The sequence below is a fragment of the Berghia stephanieae genome, chromosome 6, assembly GCF_034508935.2.
Source record: "Berghia stephanieae isolate SIO BIC M18660-M18661 chromosome 6, UCSD_Bste_1.3, whole genome shotgun sequence".
NCBI lineage: Eukaryota > Metazoa > Mollusca > Gastropoda > Nudibranchia > Aeolidiidae > Berghia > Berghia stephanieae.
Window position 1 is genome coordinate 50,470,803 of NC_088365.1, and position 14,131 is coordinate 50,484,933.

The 14,131-nt window shown below is 33.1% G+C and overlaps 1 protein-coding gene across 1 annotated transcript in view; it reads right to left on the reverse strand.

The window, feature by feature from the left end:
* Positions 1 to 1,050: 1,050 nt before the first annotated feature.
* The window catches only part of LOC144975204 (uncharacterized), a 14,651-nt gene continuing 1,570 nt past the window's right edge, over positions 1,051 to 14,131 (reverse strand). Inside the window, exons 3-15 of the mRNA XM_078919045.1 lie at positions 13,038 to 13,167; positions 11,940 to 12,148; positions 11,655 to 11,703; positions 10,435 to 10,522; positions 8,205 to 8,308; positions 7,381 to 7,527; positions 7,119 to 7,249; positions 6,336 to 6,530; positions 5,825 to 6,013; positions 3,648 to 4,778; positions 2,834 to 2,867; positions 1,602 to 1,683; positions 1,051 to 1,241 (exon numbers count right to left, since the gene is read on the reverse strand). Of these exons, the coding sequence (XP_078775171.1) occupies positions 1,180 to 1,241; positions 1,602 to 1,683; positions 2,834 to 2,867; positions 3,648 to 4,778; positions 5,825 to 6,013; positions 6,336 to 6,530; positions 7,119 to 7,249; positions 7,381 to 7,527; positions 8,205 to 8,308; positions 10,435 to 10,522; positions 11,655 to 11,703; positions 11,940 to 12,148; positions 13,038 to 13,167 (2,551 nt within the window). The 3' untranslated portion in view covers positions 1,051 to 1,179. The remainder of the gene's footprint in view (positions 1,242 to 1,601; positions 1,684 to 2,833; positions 2,868 to 3,647; positions 4,779 to 5,824; positions 6,014 to 6,335; positions 6,531 to 7,118; positions 7,250 to 7,380; positions 7,528 to 8,204; positions 8,309 to 10,434; positions 10,523 to 11,654; positions 11,704 to 11,939; positions 12,149 to 13,037; positions 13,168 to 14,131) is intronic.

Sequence of the window (14,131 nt, forward strand, 5' to 3'; positions counted from 1 at the left end):
TATTCTATTCATATTTGTAAATTGTCTTTGTCCACTTGATTTACACTACAGTGGAACATCGTTATAACAGACCCTAAAATCCCTGTTATAACCGAATTTCAAGGGAAGTAGCAAATACAAAATAAAAACAAATAAACAAGCATTTTAAGTATGTACTTTAACAATTTAATGAAAATATTTTTAAAAGCAAACAAAAAAGTTCCCGTCGTTAAAAAGATTTTTTTTGTTTGTTGCTTTAGGTCTCTTCCAACACAACTGAGGTTATATGAGAGACCGCTGAAACAAAAAAACAAGCAATCTAACAAAAATACTACAAATGTAAATCAAAATCATAAACTAAAGATATCATAAGCTAAATTATAAATAACCAAGAACAAACAGGCAGGAGATTTACAGAAAAAAAATATCCCCTGTCAAAAATACAATCACAAACCAAAGAAGCAGGATAGGCTAGTAAAGAGAAGAAGAAACGACATCACTATCGGATCGTACACCCATGCGAAAATCATAGGTATATGATTCAAGGGTGATGCTCCCATCCAACCACCCGCTCGTTAAAAAGAAAAAATAAATTATAAATGAGATGTCAAATAACAAACTATTTTAGAAATACATAGGGAATAGAAAGATCAGCACTCTCTTCAACCTTGAGAGATTTTCTTCTTGATTCAAATTTCAGTTAAAGACAAATCAAAGACATTTCTTCAATGTTCAATGGATGTTTATGACAAAAAAAGTTTTTTCCAATTTTCCAATTTATACGCGTAACAATAATAAGACACTTTTATGTTTAAACTCTGCATTAAAAAGAAATTAGAGAAATTTCTCTTGTCAGATTCTCACAATCTTAAACAGATTTCAAACAATTGAAGGTAGAAAATATGTAGTGCCCATTTACATTTATTCAAATGTCTATTTTTCTTTATTGTATAAAGGGAATTTCTTGAGTAATATCAATTTCCCTGAAAAGATATACGAAATCACTTGTATTTCAGCCATTTACTTAAATCTGAAAACAGAACTTAATTAATTAAAAAAAAAAAAGAGTATAAGCATGGAAGTAATTCATGAAAATAATCATAAAGGTAATAATAGACTATTTTGTGCAGTCATCTTAACCACTATGCAAGTTTTCCTCTCAGAAACTAATTGTTAAAAGGATCTTGTTTCGATTCTTCATCAATGCAGGTCAAGTATGGAAGATGTATTATCTTTGAAGGGAGTCCTGGTCTGAAAGAAGCCTGGATAATAAAACAATATTTATATCATATATTTTATAACAATAATGAAATATTCAGTTCAACCCCCCAAATTATGGTTTAAGAATTTTTTTAAAAACAGGAAAAACAAATATGAAATCAATTTCAAATGTTATCATCTTTTCCCTTACAAGTGGAGAACCCGCTATATTTGTGGAGAAATCATGAAAATCTTAGAGTTCAGGGACAGAATCGCTTCTCTAAACACCAACATGCACATCAAAGTCTGCAACAATACATCACAGTTGGTTTGCAGATATGCAGGAAGAAGAAAAAGAAGATGCCATTGCATTTGATGAATATTACTTGATCTAAATTAAGATAAATTTGGAAAAGTCTTACCGGATTTGAGTTCTCTTTGTTTCTTCTGTGAGCAGGCCCAGTCCAGGTTTATAGTTAGGGCTGGAGATGACACTGAACTCCTCTATTTGAACAAGAAAAAAAAAAGTAAAAAAATGTTGGGACATTTTATGATGTAAATTCCAAAACAATCATGTTAAATAATTCTACCACACATGTTGAGCAGTTCTATGGAATTCTTTAGCATAATAGATATATTCTGTCGACTGCAGTTTGCTATCAAGTATATTAATTTATTGTGTGAACCTAGCTGCTAAGAGTTTGTTGGTTTTTTTTTACGAATAAAGTAAATTTGTTCTACTGGCTTTGTTTCTTCTTCACTTGTGATTTTGAAAATCTGGAAATTGGCATAAGACATTCATTCTATTCTCTATTTCTTTTCCGATTCTTGCAAAGTATCAGAGTCTTTCTGCAATATTTTAAAAACATTTTGATTGCCTTTTTTTCAATATAGAAAACTATAATCTGAACTATTATTCCTAGAGATATTTGCTTATCAATATTGTACGTAACTTTGATAAGCATTGAACAGTTCTCTTTTCTTGAGCTATCCCTGATTTTAATGGTATTTCATTCAATTTTCTTCCATTTACAAATACTGTTAAAAAGTGGTCATGAGGTCGCTTGTGACCATGACCTTTTATTGAGTGGGTAAATATTGATGTGAGAGAGGAGAAAAGAATACATGGTATTATCACTTTGTTTTGGTGAATGTGAGTGGCAAAATGTCTTTCCAAGTTGGAACCACACTGTTTAAAGTTACTATTTTTTAAATGCAGAGGCACTTTATTGAAAAACATTAAACACATTATTCATTGATGGAGTAGAAGAAAAAAAAAAATGCTACGGGCGAAAATTGAGATATTACTCATTATGCTCAATAAATAAAAGCATTCATAGAATAAAAGTCTGTTGGATAAGCTTTTCAATGAAATAATGATTCATTTAAAGATTGAATATCTTATCAAGTTTTCTTCTGTATATTTTCTTTGAAAAACGACAGAAAAGAATATTAATTGTGTATTGAATCTTTAAAGATAAGTATGTAGTCCATATATAATCCTTTTATATAGACCCCCGTGGCAAATCTGAACCAGCCTAATTTGAAATAATGATCAAAATAAAGTAAAATAGAAAATAAGAAAATCCAATTAATATAATGACATAAACATTAGTTGTTTTTCCCCCCAATAATTATATACTGTTCGATTTACCTCATAGTACATTTCCTTGTGTGATAGCTTTTGCCTGAAAGGAAAACAATGGGATAGAGTAAATTCAGTGATAAATTCTAATACCGAAATTACGGATGAATTTTTTTTTAAATGACAAAACACTGTTGCAAATTGTACAGACTAGTATTACATAATAATAATAATAATAATAATAATAATAATAATTTTCCAATAATTGTTAAAACAGAAAAGTCAAAGTACTCGTTACAAAACAGTATTGTATAACAGCAATTTATTGCACAAAAGAAAAAAAACAATAACTTTAAAATACAAATTTAAGATAGGTAATCCTAATCATTTTGCACTTCAATAATCATTAAATATAAGCATGACTAGAAAAATATTAGTCTTTACAATTTACATTATCATAGGTTTTATAGTAACAAGCATATTAACTTCAATGGATTTTACCACTGTGTGTCGTCAAGTGGTAGGACACTCGCTTTCAGATTGAAAGGTCCTGGGTTCGAATTTGCTCGGCGCATAGTTGAGTCCTAGGAAAAAGCTCTTTACTCACATTCTCTCGCCATACTCAGGTGAAAATGAGTACCTGGCCATTAACAGTGTTATCTATGTTCAAAAGAAATGTAATATTGCCTAACAGGCATCATGTCCCATTCTAAATGTTACGTGTTGCTGTTGGTCAGGGACCCATTGTAAAGCGCTTTGAGCACGTTTAGTGGATTTTTCTCTATATAAAAGCTCAATTTTTTTTGGAGTTTTTTTTACCACTATTTTAAAGACATTAACCACTTAATAATCTTTTAATTGTTTATGTAAATTCTAACATTACCTTTGTGTGACAACATCATCTTCGTTGAAATCATAGACAGAAACATCCAAGGCCCTCCTATCATCATCCCCTCGACAATCGTCATGCCACGGTCTTTTCCTATTTTCTGGGATCATTTTGTGGTGAATTCTATCAGCAGTATTTCTTACAGCTGATTTGTCAGCAGTGCTATCACCATTCAATTGATGAATTGCCCGCCTCGTGGAACCACATCCATTGTTGAACAGATCACCCACGGACTCCTTTGAATTAATGTTGCATTTTGTTTGATTCTGTTTACTAGGGGGATAGCCTATAGATTCTTTAAAAACATTGGGTCTTCTTGGGGTTTCTCTAATGTATCTCCTTTCATTGTAAAGGAGGTCATTCCTGTTCCTTAGCCAGTAGCCATTTTCTTGACTGTTGTTCTTGTTGATTTCACTAGACTCAATGTGAGCTTTTTGTTGAATTCCTCTGTCATTTTTATTTATAAAGTGTTGAACTTTTCCACTATAGAATTGATGAGATTCTTGTTTATTGACTGCATTCTCTTTTAACGTCATATGGTTGTCAATCATGTGACATTGAGGTTTGATCGCAGCCACAGGTGAGGGTTTACATTTCGAGTATGTCTGGGTTGGTCTCTTAAAATGGCAATCGAAAGAAATTGAGCTGTTGTCTAAATTGGCTTTATCCATAATCATGTGATGGTGTCTGCTATTTTTGTTTTTGTTGTTGACAAAATTGTATGGGGAATTTAATCCATTCTCTCTATGGGACGATGGGTAAATGTTTGTCTGATTGATGACAGGCATGTGTATGTTGTTTACTTTAGCATCTACAACCTTATGGATGACTTTATTGGAAGGATTGCGATCATTCTTGACACATTGATAATCAAGATGTAATTCTTGGGTATTGCAATTAGTTTCACTGATTTTATATTCTTGTCTCGCTTTGTTAGTGTTGACTAAGGTTGCATCGGAGAGTGGAGACTTTTCAACATTACTGTTCTCTTGATGTCTGTTTCCTTTGTATCTCTTTGACTCTATGTCATTCTCCAAAATATTTTTTATTTGCTCGTTGAATTCTTTTTGTTGTGTTAACATATTTTGAAGATGCAGAGATTGTTCATCCTGACAATGAGTGATACTGAAAGATAAGATGTGATGATAATACTTAATTGAATTTTGTCCATCCTTTGTTTTCTCACCCCAAATATTTTTTACTTATGAATTTTCCTAACTTTGTCTTATTGTAAAATAGTAAAAAAAAATGTCCTTTGTTACTTACAAGAAATTTAAATACATTGCTCTGTAAACAGTTTGCCCATACTGTTTCAGTTATAAGACGGTCTAAAAATACAATTGCATACAGCTGTGTTAAACTTCTACTTAATAACGCAAAATAAATTGAGTAGAGTGACTATTCCACCCATGTTTTTTTTTTAATTTAAGTGTTGAAGAAATTGCCTCATTTACTCTCTTACCAACAAAAGAAAGAGGTCGGTATGACTGAATATTCATAAGGTGAATAACGTTGATAATAAGATGTATTTCACACTCATTGTCTCTGTCACGTGACAAGTACGATCAACTGTCATATTTATTAAAATCAATACACCTTGCTCAGATAAAACAGTGCCACCATTAGTAAAGACCATATCAGAGATCTTAATTAGAGTTGATAATTAAAATTAGCATATTCTTATTGTTTACACACATGTACCCACTCTATCTATTTCTCTCTTGTTCCCCCCCCCCTCTCTCTCTCTCTTTCTCTCTCCTCCCCCCCCCCCCCCCTCTCTCTCTCTCTCTCTCTCTCTCTCTCTCTCTCTCTCTCTCTCTCTCTCTCTCTCTCTCTCTCTCTCTCTCTCTTGTTGACTATAACAATTGAAAATATGACTTTCAAACTTCTTGTCTATATTTTTTTTTGTTTGACAATTGGCAGCTGGTAAAAATCACTAGAATCTTCAAACCCTGAGGTGAAGATCTATTCTCATGCTGACTTATTGCTACTTTGAGAGGCCATTACAACCTGCCCTTTCATATCGAAGGCCTTCGGATGTGGAGCAGTTTCAGAGAGGTCCTGTCTGGAGGCCTCTTGTTATATTAGGGAGGACAACTCCCAATTGTACAATTTGTTACATTGTACACAAAATATAACAAGCAGGTATCAAATTATCATTTCGTACAAACCTTTGCTTTATCTGACTCATATGAAGGGAATCAGTTGACGAGTTGTCTCCTATGTTTCTAATACACTGCTCTATATCTTTAAGCTGATTGGTCATCGAGTCGTGGATGGAGGATATCACTAATTGTTGGATCTTTTTGTGTTCACTGACCAAACAGTCCATTTTACCACTCATTTTATCAAACTGTTTCCTAAAAATTATAAAAGAAACAATATTGTATTTGGATTGCACAAACCTACAAAAGATTTGCAGTCGTGAAGTGGTGGTTCAAGCAAGGCAACAACTGTTTGCTTTGTTTTGATGAGATTACATGTTCAAAGCCATTTAATTGTGAATGTTTTGTTTGTCTTTTAAAAGTTTGTAAAAGATATTGTTAACCCCCAAACAAAGGAATATGCACACAAAAAAACCATGTTGTTCGATGACTAAGTAAATCTAAATAATGGTAATGGTGGTTAAAAATAACAGAAAATCTAACAAATGGTACATAAAAAAATTAAATCGATAAATACCTCAGAACCTGTTCATTGTGTTTTTTATGCTCTTTGGAGAACTCGTCCTTGATACTCTTGGTAAATGAGGACAGTTTTGTATTTAAAGAATGCTCTATATCTATTGGCAACCCCTCAAAAATACTCATCACATCAGGCTTTATATCCAGTGCATTCTTCAAATCTTTGGGCAATTTCTTTATCTCCTTCACGATCCTGTGTATACAAATTTTTTAAATTCCTTTAAAATATACAGATCCTACTTTAAAATTTGCACTTTGGAATTATGTGTTTAAAAATAAAAATAATTAATACAATAGTTTTTATTTAACGTATTCAATTTAAAAAAAAAAAAAAAATGCCATTTTATGAAGACTGAGGTTATTAAAACTAAACAAAAAATATTAAATAATTCAAGTTCATGAACAATTAAAAAAAATAGAAAGAAAAGACAGAGATTTAATATATCTAAGTTTACGGCATTAATTTATAAAAAATTATTCTATTATCTTTGTCCAAATTTGATTTAGTAGTTATGAACAATTTGCACCTTCAGTAGTCTATAACAGTTAGTTTTGACTTAACATAACTTTATGGGTATTATGTTTTTATTACATATATGATTTGTAAAAATAGTTTTTGAAAATGCTACATATGAGATCAGGTAGTTTTGCTTAAAGTACAAACGTTGAAAGTCCTATAATCAGACTAAAGTATGCTTAGATAAGATAACAAATGCACCTTTAAAAGGTTCCTAAAGCAATGTGCATCTATAGTCATAATTCACTAGAATGAAACTCAAACCTGCTTTCAGATTCTTTGACACCACTTTGCACACCCTTGCTTGTTGTTACAACTTCTTCTTTAAGATCTTCCATGTTCATCTTGCAATGATTGATGCTGTCTTTTTGATAGCCTATGGTCTCGGTCATCTCCTGGTGTATACAAAAGGAGGGAAAATTCTGAACAAACGAAATGTTAGGCTGGGTGCGTAGATCAATATGCAAACCGTGAAACATGTTTTTTTTTACAACACAAGACAACAAATATACATAGAATATATTACCTCTAATTTCTTTATGACGGATTGATGTAAGCCTTTCATCTCCTCTTGAAATTCTTTACTCTGCTGGTTGTCACAAGCCTCCGTTTTCTTGATTTGATCTTCAAGAAGCTGCATTTTGCTCTCTAAACTTGCAATCTGACTATTTTTCTGAAGCAAACAAAAGATTTTCACAGGGCCCTCATTGAGACATGATTTTTTTTTTATGCTATCATTTTTTTACTTTAGACTTGAAAACAACATTCAAAAACTGCTCAATGACTATTATTCCAAAGACATTTCATGTTATATTTAAGTGTTAACGGTATATATTGAATTATTTGAAAATTAAGAGAAGTAAAACCTGAAAATATTTATCATGATTTTATCAGTCAATTTCCATTTCTTATCATCATTGCTTTTTCCTCATAGTATCCTTTAATTTTTTTTATCACTCATGTAGGTACAACAAAAACCTCTTATCTGAAAAAAAAAAAGTAAAATAAAATTCTCTTTAATAATCCTCTGGATTTTTTTTCTTTCCACTCTATCTAAAGAAATGATTCACCTAGATTCAGATAACCAAGGCGCAGGACTCAAAGAGCAGCAAGAGCGAGGTTCTTGGCCAAGGATAAAATGAGTTGCTGACAGCTGGGTCCAAACCCAGGTCCTCTGGGTGAAAGTACAATACCCTGGACATCGTTTGTGATATCTACAAAAGCAGAGAATACTGCACACAAAACAAGAAAACTTTGTGACTCGGTTCTGTGATAACTGTGGTAAATAGTGTTGGTCAAATCTTTAGTAAATATCAGTTTGTTTGTTTGAGAAGCTGAACATTTTCTTACACGGGCTATCTGACTTTCCAGTTCTTTTTCTTTGTCTTTGGATACCTCAATGCTTTGCAACTGTGCGACAAAACTATCATTGTTCTTGGCAATATCTTCCATGACTGAAAGAGAGAAAAAATTGGGAAATTTGGTATCAATTTTTCTATTCTTAACTGATGTTAAGATAAACCTATCACTCTGATCGGTCAGTCATAGCAAAGCGTGTCATGGAAACACATTTCTGATTTACTATAACCATCAACATTCCACTTTAATTATTGTATTAATATATCAACACAACCATTTTGTTCAAGTTTATCATATTCATCTTTGAATGTCAATGGTCACTATCAGTTGATAGAAATTCTATAACTGCACATTGTTTTAATTACATTTCTTCAAAGACGTGATGTTATTATGTTTACTTTCATTAATCTTGGAGCTTGCTTGAAGCAACAATATTATGTCATCATCAAGAATATATTTATTTTCTTTTGAGAATATACAAATTAAGTTAAGTTCTATCAAAACTCAGTGACTCAATGATTCTTAGATACGAAATTATTGAACATGGGGTAAATTTTTAAAGCCATTCTTAGCATTTGTATTGGGGGTGAGTTTACTAGTTAATAAAAAAAATAATTCAAATTAATAAATAAAATAGAATTCCTTTTATTCATTCTGAGGGGAATTTTTTCTTAATGGTCTATATTGATTAAATGACCAAGATGACCTCCATGTCAGCCGCAATGCAGCTCTGAAAAGTGAGCGATAGGAGCTAAATTTCTTGCTCAGAAAAAAAAATGAGATGCTGAAAGCAGAGTTTAAATCTGGATCCCCAAAATGGAAGTGTAATGACGAATCCAGTTACCCATTTTATCACCAAGGTTTGTGAACAAGTGCTGCACTCAATCATAAATTAATATGACCCATTGCTTAATCCAGAATTAGGTATATTGGGGTGAATTAAATGCTCAAAATTAAATCTAATGGCAAAGATAAGAAAATTGATTTGAACTTTTATGCTTTATTGAGAAGAATAACCGATGATTCTAAAAAAGAATTTTTTTGAGGGGGGGGGGGGGTTCCTGATCATTTTAACGTAAAGTTACTATTTATTCCAGATTGATGATGTGAACAGTTTGGGTTTTCCGCTTTGTCAACAACACATAATGAATTAAACAATAAAGAAAAATGTTAATGCCATTGTCTTTAGTATTTCATGCGGCTATGTGGTCCTGTGGTATGACACTCACTTTTGGAATGGCAGGTCCTGGGTTCGAGCCTTGCTCAGCACATAGTTGAATCCTTGGAAAGGGCTCTTTACTCACATTCTCTCACTGTACTCAGATGTAAAATGAGTACCTGGCTGTTAACAGCATTGGTTGTGTCTGATTGGTTTGTTTGTTTTTAAGGGTTTTACGGTGCTTGCAACACATGTAGGTCATATCAGCGCCGGTAAAAAGGAAGAAAATGGGATAGTAAAAAGCTCTGGAATTACAATTAAAGCATCCAAGATAAGGTAAGACAAAGGGGAATTGGTTCAATTAGGAAACAGGTGTAGATTTCAGGAGCCCACTATCAAAATACTTAGTTTGAGATCACCTAAAAGTCTCATACAGACAGAAGTATAGGTCCCCACTAAGAGGAATACACTCAAATGTATACAAATGATATATAATATGTAAACATAACATAATACAGTGCATAACGGAGAGATGGTTTACAAGACAAAAAAATATCATCTCCCAAAACTCTAACTATACATTCGACTGCTTCCCTCACAGCAAGGGTATCTGGCCAGGGCCAGGAGAAAACCAAGTAATCTCATTCCAAGACAAAGACAGAAAGCATGTTGAAAAACAGACATAGGGGGATAGAAGACACAGTATGTACCTCCCTGCCCACTATGGGAGGTCAGGAACCCCACCCAGGGTTGTGTCTGAAAAAAGTGTAATATCGCCTAACAGGCATCATGTCACATCCAACATGTTAAGTGTTGCTGTTGGCCGGGACCCCTTGTAAAGCACTTTGAGCATGTTTAGTGGATAATGCGCTATATAAAAGCTCAAGTTTTGTTGTTGTTATTTTCATTCATCATATTTTGTTGACAAATGGGAAACCTGAAATGTCCGCATCATCTGTCTTTGTTAATTAAAGTGAACCTTCCATTCCATTTCACTATTGTTATTTATTCTCCCAGAGCTTAAAGCAGCAATATTTGCATTGCATTATATCTATGACTTACAAGAGGAGAGAACTACTTTAGCTTCATCATTGAAAGATCCTCCAATTTTATGGCCATATTCTTGCAGATTGCTTACAAGGGACTTTATCTGAAATAAATGTTTAAACAACAATTTTATAAATTATTCTATAACAGTATATTCTCGAGTGTGGTTTCCTCAAACACACGGTTTCTTTGAACTCATTAGAATGTCTCAAATTATTTCCTTATTACTAAGGCTATGTGGTCCAGTGGTATGACACTGGCTTTCGGATCGGAAGGTCCTAGGTTTGTGCATCACTCGGTGCATTGTTGAGTCCCTGGAAAAGGCTCTTTACTCATATTCTCGCATCGTACTCAGGTGTAAAATGAGTACCTGGCCGTTAACAGCGCTGTCTCTGTCAAAAAAAATTGTCATGTCACGTCCAACGTGTTAAGTGTTGCTGTTGGCCAGGGACCCCTTATAAAGTGCTTTGAGCAAGTTTAGTGAATATTTTGCTATATAAAAGCTCAATTTTTTTTGCTTTTGTTTTACTCTTTGTTATCATTCCATTCCTCCCTCGACCTAATTTTAACTTGAACATGGTTTCCTCAAACTAATTTCAACAAGCTATTGTAAAATAAAATAAAATAAATTAAAAATTGTTTAAAATATGCACCCGGTGATTTCAACCAATGATGATTTATGATGACATTGATTGTTGATTGTTGCGTATGTGTGTATTTCGGTTATCTCCAGCAGCAACATAAACCCTCAAGATACAGTATGACACACACGCACCCGTTTGCATAACCGACACTTCTCTGTTTATTCTGACCACTTTGCCGTTGGTTCCAATTTCAATGCGCCCCCCCCCCCCCTCCCCCCCTTGCCATCAATCAAGACGCTATGACACGACGTTGTTTCCTCCAACTACAGTTTCTTCGAAATCTTTTGCATGTCTTGAGGAGTTTGAGAAAACCATGGTCCAGAGTAGTGATAAGCAAGGAAAACTAAAAACGGCTTAATCAAAGAAGTTGAAAAAATTAAGTAATAAAAGTCGTATCATTTATTTTGATCTCCTTATAACACAGCCTCTGACTTGTAGGTCTCTGTTTCAAGTCCCGCTGGGTGGCATAAAGTTGAATCTTTGAAAAAAATAAATAAACTCTTACCATACTTGGGTATAAAATGAAATACAGGATGGTAAAAAGCGTTATCTTCATGATGGCTAATTGCAAAATGTCTTTTTATTACATACCTCTTGTTTACTTTCAAGAAAGCTGTTGAACATCATTTCCAAGAGTTCCCTAGTTATCGTTTAAAAAAAAAAAAAGAGTGATGTAAAAAGCACAGAAATAAATAATATCATTTCTTTTTGTGTATCGTGTTAAGCAAGATTTTTTTTTTTTTTTTTTTTTTTTTGGGAGGTGGTGGTGGTTGTAGTAGATGAGGAGGAGGAGGAAGGGGAGGAAAAAAAGTGATGATGATGATGATGATGATGATGATAATGACAATGTTAATAATAGTTATTAATTTTCAATACCGCTGATCATCCCTTTCATCACCATTCAGTCTGTTGCCAACAAATCCACGGTGACATGAAGTTGAAGCGATTTTACTGACAGATTTTCCTGGTAACTCAGTACTTTTGGGAGTCCAAACGCTGCCGGTATGGCTCTGGTAGTTGGATTTGGAGTTTAAAGATCTCTTGCTTAACCATTTATCATACATGCTCATTTTTTGGTTAGTGGGCTGAAATAGATGTCCAAACATGACAATAAGAATAAATTAATTTTGCAGTGAAAAAGAAAAAGATTTAATAAAAAAAGAGGGGTGGGGGGAACCCAACAAAAAACCTCTATGTGATTCCTACTTTAAAATACAACAAACTTTTGTAACAATCGTTTCATTTCTCATTAATTTGAAACCACCTAACAGTCATAGAGAAAAATGATACAGCAAAATCACAACTTGTTACTGTTGTAGTTGGAAATTTGCTAAACTTAGCATTCTGTTTGCTTTTAAAGGGAGACATTTTTTGTTGAACTGATAGATCAGTTATGAGAAAGAGAAAAAAAAAACATCTTAAGCATCAGATAGAAGATTATCAGTGTCTGTCTAAATTTTACCACATAATATAACGAATCTTTCTCTTTAAACTTTGACCCACAATTGAGAATAATGTTAGCAATCCCCTGCTTGGATTTGGACTCAGTTACCTATCAACATCCAATTTTATCAATGGAAGTGCCATATGTTGATTTACACTAGTTTGTGTGCTTAAGTGAACGTAAGAGTACACATGACGTTTGTACAATTGGGATCAAACAACAACAGTAAATTGTTGTGAATTGATGAGATACACTATGCACTCATTACGAATTCTATATCAATTGATACATGCTTCACCATCATTTATGCTGAGAGATAAAGATTCAAAAATTGCAAATTGTTATAGCAAGTAGGATCACAGTTTGAGACATTATTTCACCTCATTATCTCTTCAGGTCATAGTTTTGTTTTGAATTATCATTACCACATGACCTTTAATGATTAACAAGCTATGATAAGGAAATTGAAAAAAAAACTCTCAATATATCTTATTCTCATAATTTCAGCTGTTTCTGATTTTCCACTATACCTCATTTTGTGACTGGGAGCTTTGTCCAAATAGATCTTGCGTCGTCACTTGAGAAAACTCCATCGACTGTGAATTGTGGAATTTATCTTGACTGCAACTGTATGCTGAGTCTTGGCTAGCACGAAATTCGCTGGGTGGGAAAAAAAATCATTTGAAAAAAAAAGAAAAAACAGATATTAATTGTTGTTCTTTTTCTAGAAATTTACAAATACAAAATTATAAACAGCTTTCATTATTTATGTTTGAACAATCTACAAGCAAACATAAAACTAAGATTCACCTATAAATTGAATATTCGATCGATCACCTCAAAATGTTACTGTGTCTGGACATTGAAGTTGTGGAAATCTAATTTATAACCTGAAGTATGAGACTTGTGCAAACATTTTCTGTTTTATCGAGAATAAAGCATATAAAATCTTCAGGAACTAAAAAGTAAAGTATCATATCTCTGATTATTTTAGCTTTATATTCACTTTTCATTATATGTGTCATGGTCTCAAGTGAGTAAAGAGCTACTCGACTATGCATAAAGATATATGTAGAATGAGGCCCCAGAATTTACTAGTTACTGTAAATGAAAAACAATTAACGATTTGTTTACAATGAAATAAAAATAATGATGAAATTTAATTAAAAGAGATAAACAGTGATCGTGGCAGTTACAAATAGAGATGTGAATATATTACGTAACTTATGATAATATGTCAGGTTCGTAAGTTTACGTTTCCAGGCAGTTGACAGGCTTGGATGATATATTCGTCTGATAACAGGCTCGGGCTCGTAAAATTCCACTTCCAGGCAATTGGTAAGGGGTTATTGTGTAACTCTTTGACAGTGGGCTCGGGTTTGATCCTTGAAGATTGTACAATGAAAGTTAAAAGCTCCGGCGTCTTAATGGTGTAGATATAATATCTACAAAGTCCCAAAAGATAAAAATCTTCCAGTATATATATATAAGGAATAGAGCGACTGGCCGTCCGGCATAGATTGTGGAGAGAAGTGAGTGTAGAATGTTAGACCTATCAGCTTTTATAATAAGTGGCTACGTGACAGAATGTAGAACGAAAAGTATTCACTAATTAGAAATTAAT